Genomic DNA, 18,582 nt, shown 5'->3' with positions numbered 1-18,582 from the left:
GTTGGAGGGGGGGAGCTGTAATGAGCGGGTAGTATTTAAGCCCATGTGTGGGAATCGAGAGCTGGTGCCTGTTTCTAATACAGCAAGATGGAATCAAACAACAATACTATTCCCACTTCCCTACCCCCAGCCACCACCCCAACTAGTTCTTTCCCCAGAGGGAAATAACCAGACCCAGCTTCTTTAACACAGGGTATTTCTGATACCAAAGATCACAATCCTTGTCAGTGTAGTGTATGACTCCTGCCTTAAGCTCAGATGGTGCAGAATGCTGGTCATTTTACTTTAATGTGGACACCAGGCACATGAGTAGTTCAGCTGAACTGGTACTAATATCAAGTGCTTTAGCATTAAAAATTATTGCTAATGTAGTCAGTATGCCTACATTATCAATTCTCTCTTGGCACTGCCAACATGGTCTCTATGCTCAGCATTTCTCCATCTGGCTACCCACAGCCAGGCTGTAACAACAGATACTCAGTGTTGCCAATCAGGGCAAAGCTGATTCCTGATGACAAGTGAGAAAAGAGCCTGAGGAAAAAAAACTCTTAAGGGGCTTGCACTGTACTCTGTGTTCTGTGTGTTCTTTTTGGGAGAAAGATTGAACACTTTTTAATTTTTTACTTTTTATTTTTGAAATAATGGCAGAATAACAAAAAGTTGCAAAAATGGTACAGAGAGTTCCTGTATGCCCTTCAGCGGCTTGCCCGAAACTTGACATCTTATACAACTGTGGCGCTAGGACCCAACCCGGGGAAACTGACTTTGCTACCATAACACTAAGTAATCTACAGACCTTGTTGAATTTCACCAGGTTTCCCACTGATGCCCTTGTTCTTTTTTATTTTAAGATTTTATTTATTTGACAGAGAGAGCATACAAGCAGGGGGAGTGGCAGGCAGAGGGAGAAGCAGGCTTCCCACTGAGCAGGGAGCCCTACGTGGGGCTGGATCCAGAACCCCAGGATCATGCCCAGAGCCAAAGGCAGATGCTTAACTGACTGATCCACCCAGGCACCCCTGATGCCCTTGTTCTGAACCAGAATCCCACACTGCATTTGGTTATCATGTCTCCTTAGTCTCTTCCAGACTGAGACAGTACCAGGTATTTCTTTGTCTCCCACGACCTCTACACTTCCAAGGAGTATTGGTCAGTTATTTTGTACTATGACCCTCGTTTGGCATTCACCAATGTCTTGTCATGATGAGGCTGAGGCTATGCATTTTTGGCAAGAATAGCACAAAGGCGATGTTGTGCACTACTAAATGAATCATATCAGGAGGTACAGGATGCTGATGTGTCTTATTCCAGCGATGCTGACCTTGATCATTTGGTACAAGAGGTGTCTGCCAGTTTCCTCCACTGTAAAGTCACTGTTTTCCCTTTGAGATTAGTAAATATCTTGTGGGCAGATACTGTGCAGCCATTCAAATATCCTGTTTCTCGTTACTCTTTTGCTTACTAATTTTAGCAGCCATCGATGCTTCTTGCCTGCAATAATTATTACTGTGGTGTTTGCCTAATGGTGCTTGTCTATTTCCCTCATACCTTCTACATTTATTAACTGGAATTCTATAACAAAGACCTGGCTCGTCTCCTCCATATACTTATTTATTCAATTATTTATATCAATATAGACTTACAGATATTTAGTTTATTCTATGTACTATAACCCAAGGCTATCATTATTTTATTTTATTGCCCAAATTGTTTTGGCTTAGATTTTTGGGAACTCCTTCAAATGGGTGTGGTCTCCAGTGTCCTTTCAAAAAGCCTCCATCTTTTTTGGCATCACAGGATGTTCTAGGCTCATGTGTATTTTCCCTGCCCCAGGCCTGGAATCAACCATCTTTCCAGGGAGCACTGACTCCTTTTATTGGAGGATGGTGTTTAGATACTAAGATCTAGGTCCTCTCTGCAGACAGACCTAGGACATGTATGCACTGCTGTTGGCATACTTTTAAATTTGTGGTTTTCTTTTGCATGTCTTTCAAAATTTGGTAGGCTAATTGTAGTGTTTTGTCGCCTAGAAGGAATTTTTATCAGGGGAAGATGAAGACAGGCATTTTTAATGCTTGTTTGAAGGTTTAAGTTTCTTTGAATCTCAATTATATCTTTAGGGACATTCAGAAATTAGATGGAACTCTCAAGTGCTTGAAATCCATTCCTCTTGTTCGCACATTTCATCATTTATATATTGGTATACAAATGCATATGGTCTTCCCCTATCCTAGGAGGAATATAAAAGATACTTTCTCCACTAATTTTCTACTTAAAAAAAATGCTTGCAAACAGTAATTTGGGTTTTTCATCTGAGACTCCTAATGGCCTCAAAGAAACCAATTTCACAGTGAAAGGACAAATGGCTTTCCTTAGCAAACCCTCTTCATAAAGAACATGCCTTGTTCCACACATGGGTTGGGTGAAAGCAGTGCTTACCCCCCACCAACGGGACCCCCACCCAAGCAGAAGACGGGCCTCTCTGCACTCTCCCTAAACTTACCAGTGTTTCAACTACCGTGTGATGATCAGTGTGCTTTCTAAACTTCCGATTTGGGAAGAATATTACATTTACAGTAACATCGCAAAGGTCACACAGAGAATTCCCATATACCTTCCAGTTCCCTCAATACAACTTATATAACTGGTATACTCATCAAAACTAAGAAATTAACAGTGGTACAATACTATTAGCTAAACTACAGACTTTATTCAAATTACACAAGTTTTTCACTGATTTTTTTTTTCTATTCCAGGATATAATCCATTGCATTTAGGTATTTCATTTTTAGAGGGAAGTTTTAAAAATTCGATTAACAGATCATTTATATGCTATTTAAATATTTCAAAGTATAATCCCTCTCTCCCTTGCTCATTTAGGTTGCTACTGTGTTTAACTTATGCCTACACCTATCCTTTTCACCAATACACACCTATTCCCTTTCACCCCTAATCTCTTTTGAATATATAACCCTCCTAGGGTACATTCCTCACATCCAAGCTTATCCCAATGATATATCCCCCAAACACAAGAATCCGTTACCCTGGTTAGAGCATTACATTAGGTTTACACTAGCATTACTTTCCCTAGGTTCACATCCAACCGCTAATTACGTGTTTCAGTGCCTCTGTAGAATTTTTTCTAAGTTATGCAAATTTTCTACCCTCATTTGTTATAATCAGGTGAAACTCATTTATGTATTGCTTCAGCTAATATTTATCAGGGGTCCACTGTTTTACAGGCACTGTGCTGGACAATATACTCAGCACGGAATAAAGCAGACACAGTTACCCTCTGGTAACAGCCAGAGTAACAGCCAGGGCAACAGCCACGAGACAAGAAAATCAAGGTAGCTTCAAATTGTGGAGCAAGCATCACAAATGGGGAAAAAAACCATATCCAAGGAGACAGAATAGTGGTGGAGCCTACTTTAGACTTCGTGGTGGGTCGGGACTCTGAGAAGACATTTTTTAAACCAAGACCTGAAGAATGCAAAGGAACAGGGCAAGAGGGATGAGGGGTGGAGGTGTGCCCCGCATAGAGGATCAGCATGTTCGGGGATATTAGAACTTCCCATATTTCTTTCTTACAGAAGAAGGAAATAAATTAATCTTTACTGAGGTTTCGTATAAAGTTTGACACGGGTGCCCTCACTCTCAAATCAAACAAGGTATTCTGAGAGAAGAGAGGGAATTCCACAACTCAGAAGGACTGGTGATGACTTAAGTTTGTGGTACCATTTGTAAATATCCTAAATTTTAAGATACTTCATTATCTAATCATTTTAAATTTCTATTTTAGACTGCTTTATAATACATGTATAAATTAGTATAACATATTTCTAATTTATGTATCTAAATCTGTTTATCTACCTATCATCGCTACACACACACACACACACACACCCTCCCCCACACACATATAGGATGGAAGAGCTTCGCTTAAAATTTTTTATTGGTGAGTACACTATCAAAAGTACTTTGGAAGTTTGCCTTAGAGGATGAATGTGTCTCTCACTCCATAAAACTCTGTTTCATCAACACTACCCCTTTTGTACCTCACTGCAAACATAGCTGGGATCTGTCTAGACCAGTGATTTCCAAACCTGGCTGTGGATCAAAATGACCTGGGAGCTGGATTAAAATCAGATTCCTGGGCTTTTTCCCAGCAGATTCTTACTCACTCAGTCTGGGATGGGGCTTGGAGAGCTATAATTTTAAAGAGCTCCTGACATCCCTCAATGCACTGGCCGGTTTGGGAACCACCAGTAAAAGATGACACAAGAGTATATTGAAATGCATACGTATTTGGGTCACCTGCATAATTTTCTCTTTCTCTCCATATCCAAATACGCTCTTTATAGACAAGGAAGCAATCTTCCTCACCCATAGTAAACATTTGGCTTGGTGTACCTCGCGTGGACTAGATGCACTAGATAAATATTATTTGGTGGCTTCAAACAGTTTAACAAAAGGGCTAACTTGGTCTGAAAGGCAGTAAGGAAGACACCATAAATGAGAGATCAACAGTAATTTAAAATGTCAAACACTAAATATTGGTGAAGTAATTAAATATTTCCGACCTGGAACCAGAATGGTAATGGCCGTCTGCACCGCCTTTCGGATGATACTGTCTAAGGCAAACATCCAGTGTGGTTTGATATTATGATTCCGAAGAACTTTATTGACCTGGAGAAAGAGGGTGACATTTAGTCTATTTTAATGTTTAATTGCAAATAACCTAGATGACACAAGCATGTGGATGACATTCTATCAACAGAAACAACTAAAAGGTTTCTTCACCTTGAATTGTGAATAATTTCTTTACGTTGCTGGGAAACAATGAAAAACGGCCGCTTCAGATTAAAGTCTGGTGATTCCCCATGTGAGCAAATCAAAGGCAGTCTGGTTAAATGAAATGTGGCTTCTTTGGGACTCAGAACAAGCTACTTCCACTTTTCATGTCGTTTGCAAACTGGATGATGGAGGTGGTAAAGGAGGAAAAAAGAATCTGAGGGGTTTGAAATAAAAATAAACACTGGTCTCTAGTGTTGTGATTCTGAGGTTTAATACAACCATGTGCTTCAGCTTAGTCTGGTGACTTGGAAAAGCAGGTAAGGGAGGAAATGAGCATGTGTGTGCCACCTACAGATTTGCCACACCACGTGCCTTATCTTCATTCCCACCCTTGTTTATATCTCGGCAAACAGAGGAGGAACCTGCTGGAATATTCCAGAAAGGCTGTTCACATTGAAAGTCTGTGTTATAAGGGTATCTTTTTTTAGTCACTAATACTATTTCACACATTTAAATAGACACTGAAATGGATACATGTATTACCTTTTTTTAAAAATTGTGGTCAAATACACATAGCATAAAATTTGCCACCTTAACCACTTTTAAGTATATAGTTCAGTGGCGTTAAGTACGTTCACACAGTTGTGCAACCATCACCACCATCCATCTCCAGAATTCTTTTCATCTTGCAAAACTGAAACTCTCCACCCATTAAACAATAACTTCCCACTGCCTTCCGCTCCCAGCCCCTGGTGACCACCATTCTACTTTCCATCTCTATGAATATGACTCCTCTGGGTCTCTCATATAAGTGGAATCACATGGTATTTTTGTGATGGGCTTATTTCACTTAGTATAATGTGTGAGAACTTCCTTCTTTTTCAAGGGTGAATAGTATCCCACTGTAGGTATAAGCCATATGCGTTATCTTTTTAAAAATAACCATTATTGGGGTGCCTGGGTGGCTCAGTCTTTAAGCGTCTGCCTTCGGCTCAGGTCATGATCCTGGGGTCCTGGGATCGAGTCCCGCATCGAGCTCCCTGCTCCACGGGAAGCCTGCTTCTCCCTCTCCCACTCCCCCTGCTTGTATTCCCTCTCTCGCTGCGTCTCTCTCTGTCAAATAAATAAATAAAATCTTAAAAAAAAATAACCATTATCATAAAGACAAGAAAAACTTATTTAAAATTTGGGTTAACTCCACTAATTGCTGGTTGACACGACCCTCCAAGAAAAGGTCTGGGCTCTGACCAGAGAATTTAGAAGAAGCAAGGACAAGGTGACCTAGCTGCAATCCCACGCCCAGAGCTGGAGTTCCAGTTGCTTATTCCTGCCTTTGGTCTATCTTCATCAAAATCCCCCAGTTTTGAAGGGAGGATTCCTCGGTCTGAGGAATTCCTCATAGTAGTTGCTCCCAAAAAGAAGTGAACCATTGCTAGGCTCACGCTTGTTCTAGGAAATCCTTTCAGAATGAGTTTGTTCTTGTACCTTCATTTCTTAAAGGAATTGCCTGCTTATTTGACTAATGTAGGGTATATAGCATTTAGTAAACTAGAACACTTCTCTCATGAGTCACACACAGAAGATGGAAGAGGGATCCTCTATAACTATGACCCGCTCCCCATAGCTCTTCATTAAACAGGGTACATTCTTTGGGTTCATTCCTATCCTGGATGGTGAGTGAGCAATAGCAAGTGTGCATGTGTGTGTGTGTGTGTGTGTGTGAGAGAGAGAGACAGAGAGTGTGACCTGGGCTCAAGGCCCACGATTACAACTAAACCACTCTCAATCTGAATTCTACTGGCCAATTGGTTTTCCAGCCTTTAGGCTGGAAGCCAAAGGTGTGGGCAAGTGCAAAATCACCAAATTATTTCATTCTACTTGCAGATGGTTAGGTTTCCCTAGTTGCAGTGAAGTGTGCCTTTAGCACTTAATTAGTAGTGACAGGCGCTGCCACTTGCTTTCATCCCCCGTGAGCTCAGTCAAGTCAGGAGTGTTGTCCCTGTCCACAGTACAGCACAAGGACCAAGGGGCTTACATGGAGTTTCAGGGTACACAAGTGGCTGTTGAGGGACTGTAATTTGGTTTTAAAGGAGGGATCATTTGATGCACCAAATACAATTGTCAAGACATCTACGCAGGAGAAATAAATACATTAGCAGTGAGTTAATTTGGGGGATTTAAGTACCATCGTGCAAAGTGCTTTCATATTTACACCAGAGGCACGGCCAGAACTCTCTTATTTCAGGCTCCCGCATCCTGCGAAGGCCTTCTAGGAGCGGCTCCAGGCTCTTCTGGTACAGAGTTCCACAGGTAAGTCTCACTCACCAAGAGCACCTACCGGGTTGAATCAGGCTTTTGAAAGACTGGCTTCTACTTGGTGTTGCATAGCAACTCCATTTGAGAGGACGGAGCCTTTAGCAATCTCTCGTGGACTAATTTTCATTCGGTGATGAATTAATGTGTATTAAACAAACATGTTTAAAGTGTTGCATATGGAAACCAGAGAAAAAGGGGGGAAAAAAGAAGTGTTGATTTTATTCAGCGGCGATCATTCCAATCTGCACGGTTGCATTTTCCTCGATGACCACTAGATGGCAGTTCTCATACAGAATTAGAAAGTGCACGACTGAGATGAGTGGCTAAAGTCACCAAAATAGTGACCTGCTACATGATTTCATAAGAACAGAGTTCAGCCATGGGAGATGTTTGTTAGTTTTGCTATTTCCCACAGGGTTCGATTTCATGGGTATCTAACTTTGGGGGATACAAACACATAACAACAAATCTGCTCCTTAGAAGCACACAGAGAGGCAACCAGCTCACACTTCTTTACCATCGAAAAAAAAGAGGTCATCGGGATTATTAAAGAAAGAAAAGATAACGGAACTTATGTTTTATCCTGTTTTTCCAATTTTGGTTGGACGTTTGTGGAAAAACATTGGCAAAAGATCATACTTACAGCATCTTGAAAACTGAAGAGCACCACCTGGACTTGGCTAATGCCGTGGCTGTCGAAGTCAAGTTCTAGCTTCAGCTTGGACAGTGTGGTGGCGATGATTTTTCGGTCCGTGGATCTCACAAATTCTCTGAGGCTTGCGATGAGGGTTGTGATATGTTCCCATTTTAGTTTAGGTTCTTCGGCCCCCTGTGAATAAAACCTGTCAGTTGATCTGTGCTAGACACATTCATCATGAGCCTGCCATTGCCACAGCCCCTGTTGGGAACTGGGCTTCAAAGCGCCTCCCCCCAGAGGGAAAAGGCCATATTGGAACTCTATGCCCCACTAGCCCCACCAACCACCCAAGAAATAATCAGACTTTGGGAGGAAGGGTACCTACCCCACATGTCAGCCAATAGCTATGATTTAGTCAGATATACAGAGCCTTCCCCAAACACGGACAGGCTGAGGCAATACCACTCAGAATTTTTTTTTTTTTAAAGATTTTATTTATTTATTTGAGAGAGAGAGAGAGACCGGAGAGAGGGAACACAAGTAGGGGGAGTGGGAGAGGGAGAAGCAGGCTTCCCGCTGAGCATGGAGCCCGATGCGGGGCTTGATCCTATGACCCCGGGATCCTGACCTGAGCTGAAGGCAGCTGCTTAACTGACTGAGCCACCCAGGCGCCCCCCACTTAGAAATTTTAATGGGGAACTAAAGAGAGATCAGGCAATGAGCCATAGGATCTTAAGCTCAAAGTCAGCCCAGAGAGACAAGTCACAAAATAGCAGCAAGAGTACCTCTAGCTGTAAGGAAGGGAGAGCAGAAGCAATGGGATTGAGAACGACCATCTACATGGAGAGGAGAAGGAAATGGACGGAAATGGAAATGGCACGCCAAGGGGTTCATTAACATTAAGCCAAAGCTGAGAAGACATGTACAAACTCCTGGAACATGAAGTAATCAGAATCCCGCACAAATTTCAGTCTCTGTGGGGCTCGACTCGGCACTATGGCTGGAATTCCTTAAGACCCCACCTCCTTCAGGTAGGTGAGGCCATCTCCAAGGTGCCCCCAGAACTTCGACTGCCCTTAAAGTGTGTCAATGCCTTTCAATCAAAAGGGGCTCACTTCAGAATCCATCCTAGAAACACTGCCTTACACACCGATGACGTAATTAGTTGTAAGAATGAACTGATGGACAAGTTTATATACTAAAAATATAATAATAATATTGAAACAGGTTCCCTTTCTCAAGCTGAATTCTTCTACTTTGTGTAAGGAACGTGGTAGGGTGTCATTTATCCTCATTTAACTTTAAGAAACGAGGTTTTTATTATACTCATTTCTATCTCCTATTGTACATTTTGTTACCGCATCATTAAAATTAAATTCCTCAATCAGGCTGTGATAATTACAGTTTCTAGGATTCTATTACAATCAATGTACCACCAAGTTCTCTCCCTCTGTATGGTTTCATTTGGGAACTCCCTCTCATGTTTGTGTTTTCATGAGACAAGATTATATTGAAAAGCTTGAAAGCTGTCATTAAGGGAATTAAAACGAGACCGGGAACAATTATAAACTTTGTTTCTTTTCTTACCACCAACTAAATTACACCCAAAGTAAAGATTCACAGGCAATATCATAATAACATGAAAATATGTTCAAGAAGAAAAATGTGAGTTATTCAGAAGTTGGAAGCTTATCTTAGTGAAAAATCAGCTACATGTTTGCCAGCAGTTGAAACAGCAAACATTTTTTTTGACATTAGCTTTGTTTTCACAACAGAGGAACATGTTGCTTCGGGCTTTTTGATGTGTGGGCCACTGTGCTACAAAGGAACGCTGTCTGCTCGGAAATGTTTTCTGTCTGGGGCAGTTCATCCACTGACCGTTACTTCTGTTCGAATCCCTGCGTCCACGTGCACGCATGAACGTGCTTACACAAATGAGCATCTCCAGTGTCAGGGAGTCTGATTCAGCATCCGAAGGGTGCGTTTGACAGTGCGCGTCTCCTGAGCAGAGCACCATCCAGATTCTCCTGCAAAGGTGCTCTCTATTCTTTATCCTTTAAACTTCCTCAAAAATGATGAGTGAACTTCAGAAGGATGTTATTGGTCCAAAGGGTTTTTGTGGGCTGGTTTGGGGACCTGACCACCATCTGCACTTTTGGTCTTGTTTAAAAAGGGTAGGCTTGGGCACCTGGGTGGCTCAGTTGGTTAAGTGCCTAACTCTTGATTTCAGCTCAGGTCATGATCTCAGGGTCATGAGATCGAGTCCTGCAACGGGCTCTGTGCTGGGTGTAGAGCCTGATTGAGATTCTCTCTCTCGCTCTCCCTTTGCCCCTCCCCCCCTTAAAAAAGGGGGTGGGTTTTAATGTAAAGATGTATCCAGAGATATTTAATACAACAAAAAGAATTACTTCCATCCGATTGTGGAAAAAACTTAAAGGATTACTTAAAGAATGACTTCCATCTAGTTGCAGAAAAGAACTTAAGAGATTAGACAACTATGATTAGCCTGCTTGATAATGGTCACAACAACAATAATAATAGTTAACATTTGTGAAACACTCTATTAGTCTCTCAGTTGCTCATGATCTCAGTTATTCCCTATAGAAACTCCATGAGGTAGATACTGGCGTTTCCTCTATTTCATAGATTAGGAAATTCAGCCTCAGAGACGTTAAATAACTTGCCTAAATCGCACAGCCTGTTAAATGGTAACGCCAGGCCTTGGGCAGAGAGTGGCAAGCTGAGGCTGAGCCCAGGCTCCTGATCATTGCATTCTCTTGCCTCAATTGGCTGGAAGAGCCAGCAGCGAGCCTGGATCGGAACCTGCTCTCCCACCAGGCCACCATGTGATGTCACAGCAAGGGATTCACAGCATCCTTAGCAATACAATCAGAAGGACCCTTGCTATCAGTGGATGATTTGGGATTCAGCATGTGATTCTGATCCACAGTTTCTGGTCCTCACTGGTCCCTTCGTGCTGGTGCACCAAGGCATGCCCTCTGATGACTGCTTTTAAGATTGTTTTTTCTTTCTCCTTTTATAGAGAACATTCAGGTGTGCTGAAAAAACCAGGAAGCCACAGACAACTGAATAGGATTAACCAACTGCGAAATGTAAGAATTTCAGCCCACTCATGGAAGTGAAGTCTCCTGCCAGGCTCGGTGCCATGACCATGACAAAGGCAGTCCTGCCGGACGGACCTTCAAAAACCCCAAACAAGCAGATGCTTTCTGCACTGGAAGAGCTTGTCCCTTGGGATGATTATGAGATTTAGGCAATCCCTGCATCCTGCGTGTCTCTGACCTGAAACAGGCATCTCACACTAGCAGCCACAGTTCGGAGAAGCCTTTGCTCCGCAGCAGCTAATGGCGATTTCCTTTCCTTCCTCCATGGCCAGCAGCAGCCCCTCCCGTTTCCACCAGCCCTTGTCACCATCTGGGAGCTGTCACCCAGGGAGGAGAGTGGGGTGGTGCTTAGGAGCACAGATCCTGAAGCCAGACTATCTGGGTCTAAATCCTGACTCCGCCGCTTAGGGCTGTGTGGCCCTGGCAAGTTACTCAACTCCTCTGTGCCTCTGTATCCTCGTGTGCAAAATGAGCACACTAGAACTATTACTACAGTTCTATTGCCATGAGGCTTGAGTGAGTCAATACACATGAAATACTAAGAACAATACCTGGCCCATACAGAGTGTCTGCTACTATTAGTATATGTTGACTATGTTTGCTATTACTACTATGTCATTGTATATACCACTACTACTCCTAAATATTTACTAATATTCATTGTTTTTCTTCCTCTGCTAGAATGCCAGCTTCAGTACGATATTTCTTTTTCCCAGTTTTGTTCACTGTAATGTCCACAGCACATAGACGAGTGCCTGGCATTCAGCAGATGCTTAGTATTTGTTGAATGAATGTACGACCTCCAACTGCTGCCCAGATGCTCCTTCCATCTAAGTTTGGTTCCCCTTCTTATTTCACACCATCCAATCCCCAGTCCTTGAATGACCAGAGTAAGCAGAAGGAAAGAGAAGAGAGGAAGCTGAAGGTTCATAATTGCTCCCGTCTCCTCCACATCTCCCACCATTCCTGTGCAGCACCCTCGGCACTCACCCTACCCCAGCTCAGAGCCCCAGCTGTCCCTCAGCCTGGAGCCCCCACTTCCTGGTCCTCAAGGAACTGCTTGAGGCAGCTTTCCTCTAGGACCCACGAGGGTCTTCCCAGAAAGTGTAGCTGGTGCTCATCTCAGTTCTCCTCGTACGAGAGACCCTGCTGGCACACATGTGACCTTTGACCCTTCCTACGGGATCAAAAGAGGTGGGCGTTAGAGAGCTGCTAGGGTGACAGAATCAGTGGAGAAACTTCGTGGGGTTCTCAAGATAAAGACAAGAGCCAAGAAGGAGAGTCTTGCCCTGTTTCTATCCCAGCACAGCTGAGAACAGGGAGAAGGTTGGACTGAGAGACAAACTTGACCCAACTCCTCTAGATCCACCTTTTTTTTTTTTTAAGATTTTATTTTTATTTATTTGACAGAGAGAGAGAGATAGCGAGAGAGGGAACACAAGCAGGGGGAGTGGGAGAGGGAGAAGCAGGTTCCCCGCCGAGCAGGGAGCCCAATTTGGGGCTCGATCCCAGGACCCTGGAACCATGACCTGAGCCGAAGGTAGAGGCTCAATGACTGAGCCACCCAGGCGCCCTAGCTCAACCCTTTTCGCAGCTGTTTTCCCAAGACAGAAGGGAGGAAAGAAGGCCTAGGCAGGGGGGGCAGCTGGCGGCCACAGGAGCCCGAGCAGACAAGTCCCTGATGCCCATGCCACCGAAAGGAAGTAACAGGTGTCGTGCCGGGGGCCAAGCATGTCTGTGGAGGCTGATATCCTTAAGAGATGTGAGCGTCTGCTCCAAACACAGGAGGCAGCACTGGAGGCCTGGAGCTGGGGGAAACCCCATTGGTACTGGGGCAGAACTGGGGAGGGGATTCTTCCTCAGATCTGTAAGCAGGATCCTAGGGAACATATTTTCCCAGGTATTATGGACCGAACGGTGTCCCCGCCCCCCAACCCCAATCAGAAGCCCTAACCTCCAATGTGATTGTAGGTGGAGAAAGGGTCTTAGGAGGTAATTAAGGTTAAGTGAGATCACAACAGTGGGGCCCTAATCCAACAGGGCTACTGTTCTTATAAGAAGGGGAAGGGACACCCTCCGGGGTGCACAGGGATAAAAGCTGGGTGAGGACGTGCCAAGATGGTGCCATCTGCAAGCCAAGGAGAGGGGCCTCAGGAGAAACCAAACCTGCCGACGCCTTGCTCTTAGACCTTCTGCCTCCAGAACCGTGAGAAATAAATTTCTGTTGTTTAAGCTACTCAGCCGGTGGGATTCTGTTATGGCAGGCCCAGCAAACGAATATACCGGTGAGTGAGAGTTTGACCAGCTTTGTTTTTTCACAGCCCACACAGCCTTCCGATACACTATATAATTTACTGATTATTGCCCATCACCCTCCGTCCGTCTGGATGTAGCCCCATGAGCACGGGGGTCCTTGTTGTGTTTGCAACATTTCCTAAATGCTCAGAGGAGACTGGCAGGGAGCCTTGTGCTACCATCGGAATTAGGAAGTCACGTGGCCCAATGGGTAAGTGTTGATCGAATCAATAAATGAATGAAGGGTAAAAGGAGCTTGCAGGCCAGTTGGACTTGGCCACAATGAAAAAGTTGTGACTTACAAATAGCTATGTTCAAAAATGCGGTTTCTATGTCAGGGATTTGCCCTTTTTCCTCTCCTGGGTAGGTGTGATTCATCATCAAGAACTCTACCGCTTCCTCAAGCCTCCACGTCGCCTGTGACAGTGCCAAGGGGTTAAGACGCAGGTAAGATACGTCAACTCTGGGAAACGAAGCATCCACGAGAGGTTATACCTGAGCCAAAGATTCCATTAAGTTTCTCACAACTTTGTCTTGGTCTTCCGTCAGGATCCTATGAAGGGTGGCCCGTCTCTCACTGTCCTTCCTCAGCATAAAGAATCCAGAATCTTTTTCTTCAGGGGAAGGCGGAGCGCTGTGGTCTTCAAAATTTTCATCTGGAATGCTGGAAGAATTTAGACAGCATAAATCGCACCGTCCTTTCTAAAAGGACACACAACACACTTCTTTCACCCAAAGTTGGTCAGGTCTTTACCCCAAAAAGAGTGTCCGTATTCCTTTCACGTCTCTTTCTCCGCAGGACTTGGCTCTCGTTTTGAAAGAGAAGGGGTCCACCTTTAACTCCGTATCGGGAGAAACAGAGCCGTACTCACTGCTGCCGCTTGTGTCCCCCACCAGGACAGGCACAGGCAAGGATATGCTTCGAAGATACTCTGCTTGTCATGAGACGGGAGGACATGGTCGTGAATGCTTTACACATGCTAAACACTCACCCAAAGACAGCAACATTAGTTATCAAGTTATCAAGACGTGTCTCGCTCCAATGACTAGTGAAATTATGCTAAGAGGCTGGTCAGGGATCCCATGCTCCACATATAACTCATGCAGGGGGTGGATGGTGTAAGGGTCTCCCAGGCCCTGGAAGGAATACCTCAGGGCCACGAAACAGCGGAAGAAGCACCAGGCCCAGTGGTCCTGGGTTCCAATCCCCTCACTGGGGTGCCTGGGGGGCTCGGTCAGTTAAGCGTCTGCCTTCAGCTCAGGTATATGATCTCAGGGTCCTGGGATGGAGTCCCGCGTTGGGCTCAGTGGGGAGTCTATTTCTCCCTCTCCCCCTGTCCCTGCTGTGCTCTCTCTCAAATAAATAAAATCTTTAAAAATAAAATAAAGGATCAAGTTCATATTTTTTTCACCATGGTCCCCATAGGCTTAAGGGTCCTCCTTAGCATCTTGGGGCTGCCCTAGCTGGGGTGAGTGAGGATTCTGTGATTCTAGAACACAGGTTTGAACCGTGTTTTGCCTTAAACAAATATGCTCAGTCAGTCATGTAATCAGGGTTCTGCTTAAAGAGTCATATGAAAAAGCGTTCTTTGCTAAATACAAATTTTAGAAATCAACAGACCACATGATCTCTTAGGGCTGTATCAACAAGGGCCCCAGGCTCAAAGACATGGGATGGTCGTTCAGCAGTAGACTCCTGCCTCTGTTCCAGGTGACTGCAAATCAGTAATGATTAACCGCGAGGGGCGGAGGCAGCGGGCCATCAACATTGATCAGACAGATGGACATGTTTGAGAAGCACTCATCTGATCTACAAATATATGAAAGCCAAACAGACCTTCCCTTTCTTTTCTTCCCCCTCTTCCTCCAACTATCTATGGACTCTCTCCCTTATGATTCCACATATATAGATATGTTTTAGTATATGTTATTTATATACTTGGAAGAAAATATACCATATTATGAATGGTAGTTATTTCTAAAAGATGTGATTTGGGGTGATTGTGATTTTCTTTTACTTTTCCAAAATTTCCAAACCTTCTACGATAAACAAGTATTATTTTTGTAAGCAGAAAAATATATGTTATTAAAAATATTTTTCACAAGCAAATACTCAACAGGCAGTAACACCATATTACCAAGAACTTGATTTACCTAATAACACACTTAGTGATAATCCAGAAGATTAAAAAAAAAAATCCCATTACATAGCAGGAAGTGACATTTCTCTGAAAATGGATTGCCTGACCACACCTATCACTGGGAAGCTTTTCCAAGCTGCTGAATCTTAGAAAAAGAGTTTTGTTAGCCATATCTAGGAGCTTCCTTAATCATAGAGTCTTGCAGGTAGGACACGATCTACCCCTTGGTTATATCAAAGATGTCATGAGGACCATTCTATTCTTCTATCCCACTTGTAGCTCAGGTGAAGAAAGCAGGTGTTAGAGGGAGACTTCGCTTTGGTTTCAACTGTAGGGAGGAAGAAGAGATGTCTATAGCTTCCCGGGATAGTTCATCTCTGAGGAAACCATCCCAGTGATCAGTCACTAGAAAGTCTCCCAAGGATGAACTGGCTGACCCACCTGCTGTCATTGAATTTGCCGCACTGCTGAATCACTAGAAGGTAGGAATTGAGATGAAGCTAGGAAGAGCTGTTCTGGGTTTACCAGTTTAACGCCATAATGCCTTAGTTAAATGTATAGGGGCGTGCAAATGGCTACACTGAAAAGATATGGCAGGGGAAAGTGCCTGCATGCAGCATTTCCCAAATTTACTTGACCATGGCACGCCCTTTTCCCTGGGACAGCTCATGGACCCAGCATTTCGTGGACTAGATTTTAGGAAGTGCTGCTATAGCATAAAGCAAATGAGCAACCTCTTGCTGATAATAGTAAGATTGTCTAAGAGGAGACAGGTTTGTCGGGGGACCCAAACAGGACTGCATTTGAGAGGACATTTCTGGGAGTTTTCAAGATCTAGAGTGTGCTTTGTTTCGCTTCGTACTTCTGGGGATATATTGCAGAATGGATAAAACAGCTGCTAGCTTGGCCAAATATGGACTTAAAGCACGGGAGCACGGTTTGCATTGCTATTAGATACCAAGCCCTTAGAGTTAAATGTTGCTGGTAGAAAAAGCTAGCTGAAGAAAGCTCTCACCCTTCTCTTGGCTTGATGGAATGGCCAACATCTTCGTAAGGAAGGCACAAAAGGCCTGCCGTGGAGCTCACCGCGGACCCCTAGGACTCGGTGAGGGTATCTTTGCCAGCTTATAGAATGGTGATCCTCTCTCAACGTATGTTCCATGCAGAAATGGAGGCATGCATCATTTACATGCCAAAGACAAAACTGTTGTTTCCTGGGACTAAATTCTATCTAGAATGCTACCAGGTGAGGAGTTTCTATCACGTGTTTCTGTATATAAGTACCTGTGCACATATGTGTATCTAAAGAACAGAGGGAGTGAGGATTTCACTTGTCCTGCTTTTTGGCCACATTATGTGATTTGATAACCCAGTACTGAGAAGGCCTGTGTCGTACCTGTGAATTTTAGGTTGCTCTGGGTACCACCTGCCTAAAGAGAAGTCTCATGAGGTAACACTGTATATGTTTAAGGATGAAATCCAGGGCCCAGGGTCGTTATGGCTCATCTAGGAAATAAAGGGACTTGCAGATATTTTGCATGCCCTGTGTGCACAGCCCTGAATCCCTCCTCTACCAGATTTTAAGTTTAATCTTAAATTTGATTACCCTTCTCTGTTGGGCTCATGCAGTCATTCATCCAGCATATATTTACTAGATATCTAATATTTGTTGGGTAGCCAATAGAACTCGCTGCTGGACTGAAATGAGGGTATGAAAGGGAGGAATCAAAAATGACCCTGAGGTTTCTGGCTTAAGAAATGAATGAATGAATGAATGAATGAATGAACTACTTATATACTAAGATGAAGAGGAATATAGGCTAAAGGGGAAGTTATTTTTAGTGGGGAAGGGGTGTGATTTGAGCATTCAGTTTGAGAAATTAAGGCCATGGGATGAGTCTGGAGCTCAGAAGAGAAGATGGAGCTGGAGACATAACCCTAGTAGTCCCCTGCCTGGAGATGGTATTTAAAGCAAAGGATGACATAATTTAGGGAGGGATGAGGAGAGAGCAGAGGACCCGGACCTTAAGAACACCAATATTTAGAGGAAAAGGAGGCAGCAAAGGAGAATGACAAGGAGAAGCCATGAAGCTAGAGGGAAACAGGAGAATGGGGCATCATGGAAGCCCACAGACGAGAGTGCTCACAGAAGAGAGAAGGAGTATCTGGGCCAAAAGCCACTGAGAAGATGAGTAAATTCAGAATTTGGCCAAATAGATCTCATTAGTGACTCTGAGCAGGGCAGGTTCAATGGTCAGTGACACCAGACACAATGTAGGGCATACCCTAGACTGGTGGGAAAGAAGAGGTGGCGAAGACCGGGAGACACTGCCCTTCAAGACCTAAAGCTGGGAGGAGGAGCATAAAAACTGGGGTGTTAGCCCGTGAGGCAGTGTGTAGTGTCAGGGGCAAGATTCGTTTATGACAGAACACACTAGTGCAAGGGTAAGTGGGAGTTACTTGGAGAGGGGGAAGCTGAAGAAGTCAGGGGTGTGTGGGATCCAGAAGCCAACTGGAGGGGGTATAGCTCAGTGGTAGAGCATTTGACTGCAGAAGCCAACTGGGGGTTCGCCTTCTTTAGGAAAATGAATGCTCTCTCCTCTATAAGGGTGGGAAGAGGGAGAAAAGGGGATGCTAAGGCAGGTAAGTGTACATTCTTGGTGGAAACGTGATGAAATCCACTCCTGAGATTTCTAGCTTCTCAAGTTATAAAAGTGAGAAAGCATAGTGCCTTTCAGGGGAGAAACTCAGTTATAACTGTTACCACAGAAGCATGTTGACAGTTTCTGGATAGCACGGAGGTCACAAGTCCCTTGGTATCAGCTCATATACGTTGAGCTACTGGAGCCTCCAGATGTAAGAGAGAAGCCTGGCAGGAGTTCACTCACCGGTCTGTGTGCTAATGTCTTGTCAACTTTTTCTTTAAGATTTTATTTATTTATTTATTTGAGGGAGAGGGCATGAGGAGTGGGGGAAGGGCAGAGCAAGAGGGAGAAGCAGGCTCCCTGTGAGCCCGACATAGGGCTCACCGCGGGGCTCGATCCCAGGACCCTGAGATCATGACCTGAGCTGAAGGCAGATGCTTAACCAACTGAGGTACCCAGGCGCTCCATGTCTTGTCAACTCTCAAGAAACCCTTTGCTGTGGGGCTGGCCATGGAAAGTCTTAAAGAGGCTGGATGGACTTCTCTGAGGATGGGAAATGTCAAAGGTATGCCTCCGGAAGGGTGATTCTTGTTGCTCTTTTGTGGGAGCTGATGGGTAAGGGTATG

The 18,582-nt window shown here is 44.2% G+C and overlaps 1 protein-coding gene across 1 annotated transcript in view; it reads right to left on the bottom strand.

Moving 5' to 3' along the window:
* The window catches only part of MAP3K5 (mitogen-activated protein kinase kinase kinase 5), a 192,070-nt gene that overhangs the window by 15,382 nt on the left and 158,106 nt on the right, over nucleotides 1–18,582 (bottom strand). The window contains exons 22-25 of the mRNA XM_032407803.1: nucleotides 13,925–14,102; nucleotides 13,666–13,834; nucleotides 7,757–7,942; nucleotides 4,584–4,689 (exon numbers count right to left, since the gene is read on the bottom strand). Coding sequence (XP_032263694.1) covers nucleotides 4,584–4,689; nucleotides 7,757–7,942; nucleotides 13,666–13,834; nucleotides 13,925–14,102 — 639 coding nt within the window. The remainder of the gene's footprint in view (nucleotides 1–4,583; nucleotides 4,690–7,756; nucleotides 7,943–13,665; nucleotides 13,835–13,924; nucleotides 14,103–18,582) is intronic.

Source organism: Phoca vitulina, unplaced genomic scaffold (genome assembly GCF_004348235.1).
Source record: "Phoca vitulina isolate PV1807 unplaced genomic scaffold, GSC_HSeal_1.0 scaffold9, whole genome shotgun sequence".
Taxonomy (NCBI): Eukaryota; Metazoa; Chordata; class Mammalia; order Carnivora; family Phocidae; genus Phoca; species Phoca vitulina.
This window is presented reverse-complemented; position numbering and strand designations above follow the sequence as displayed.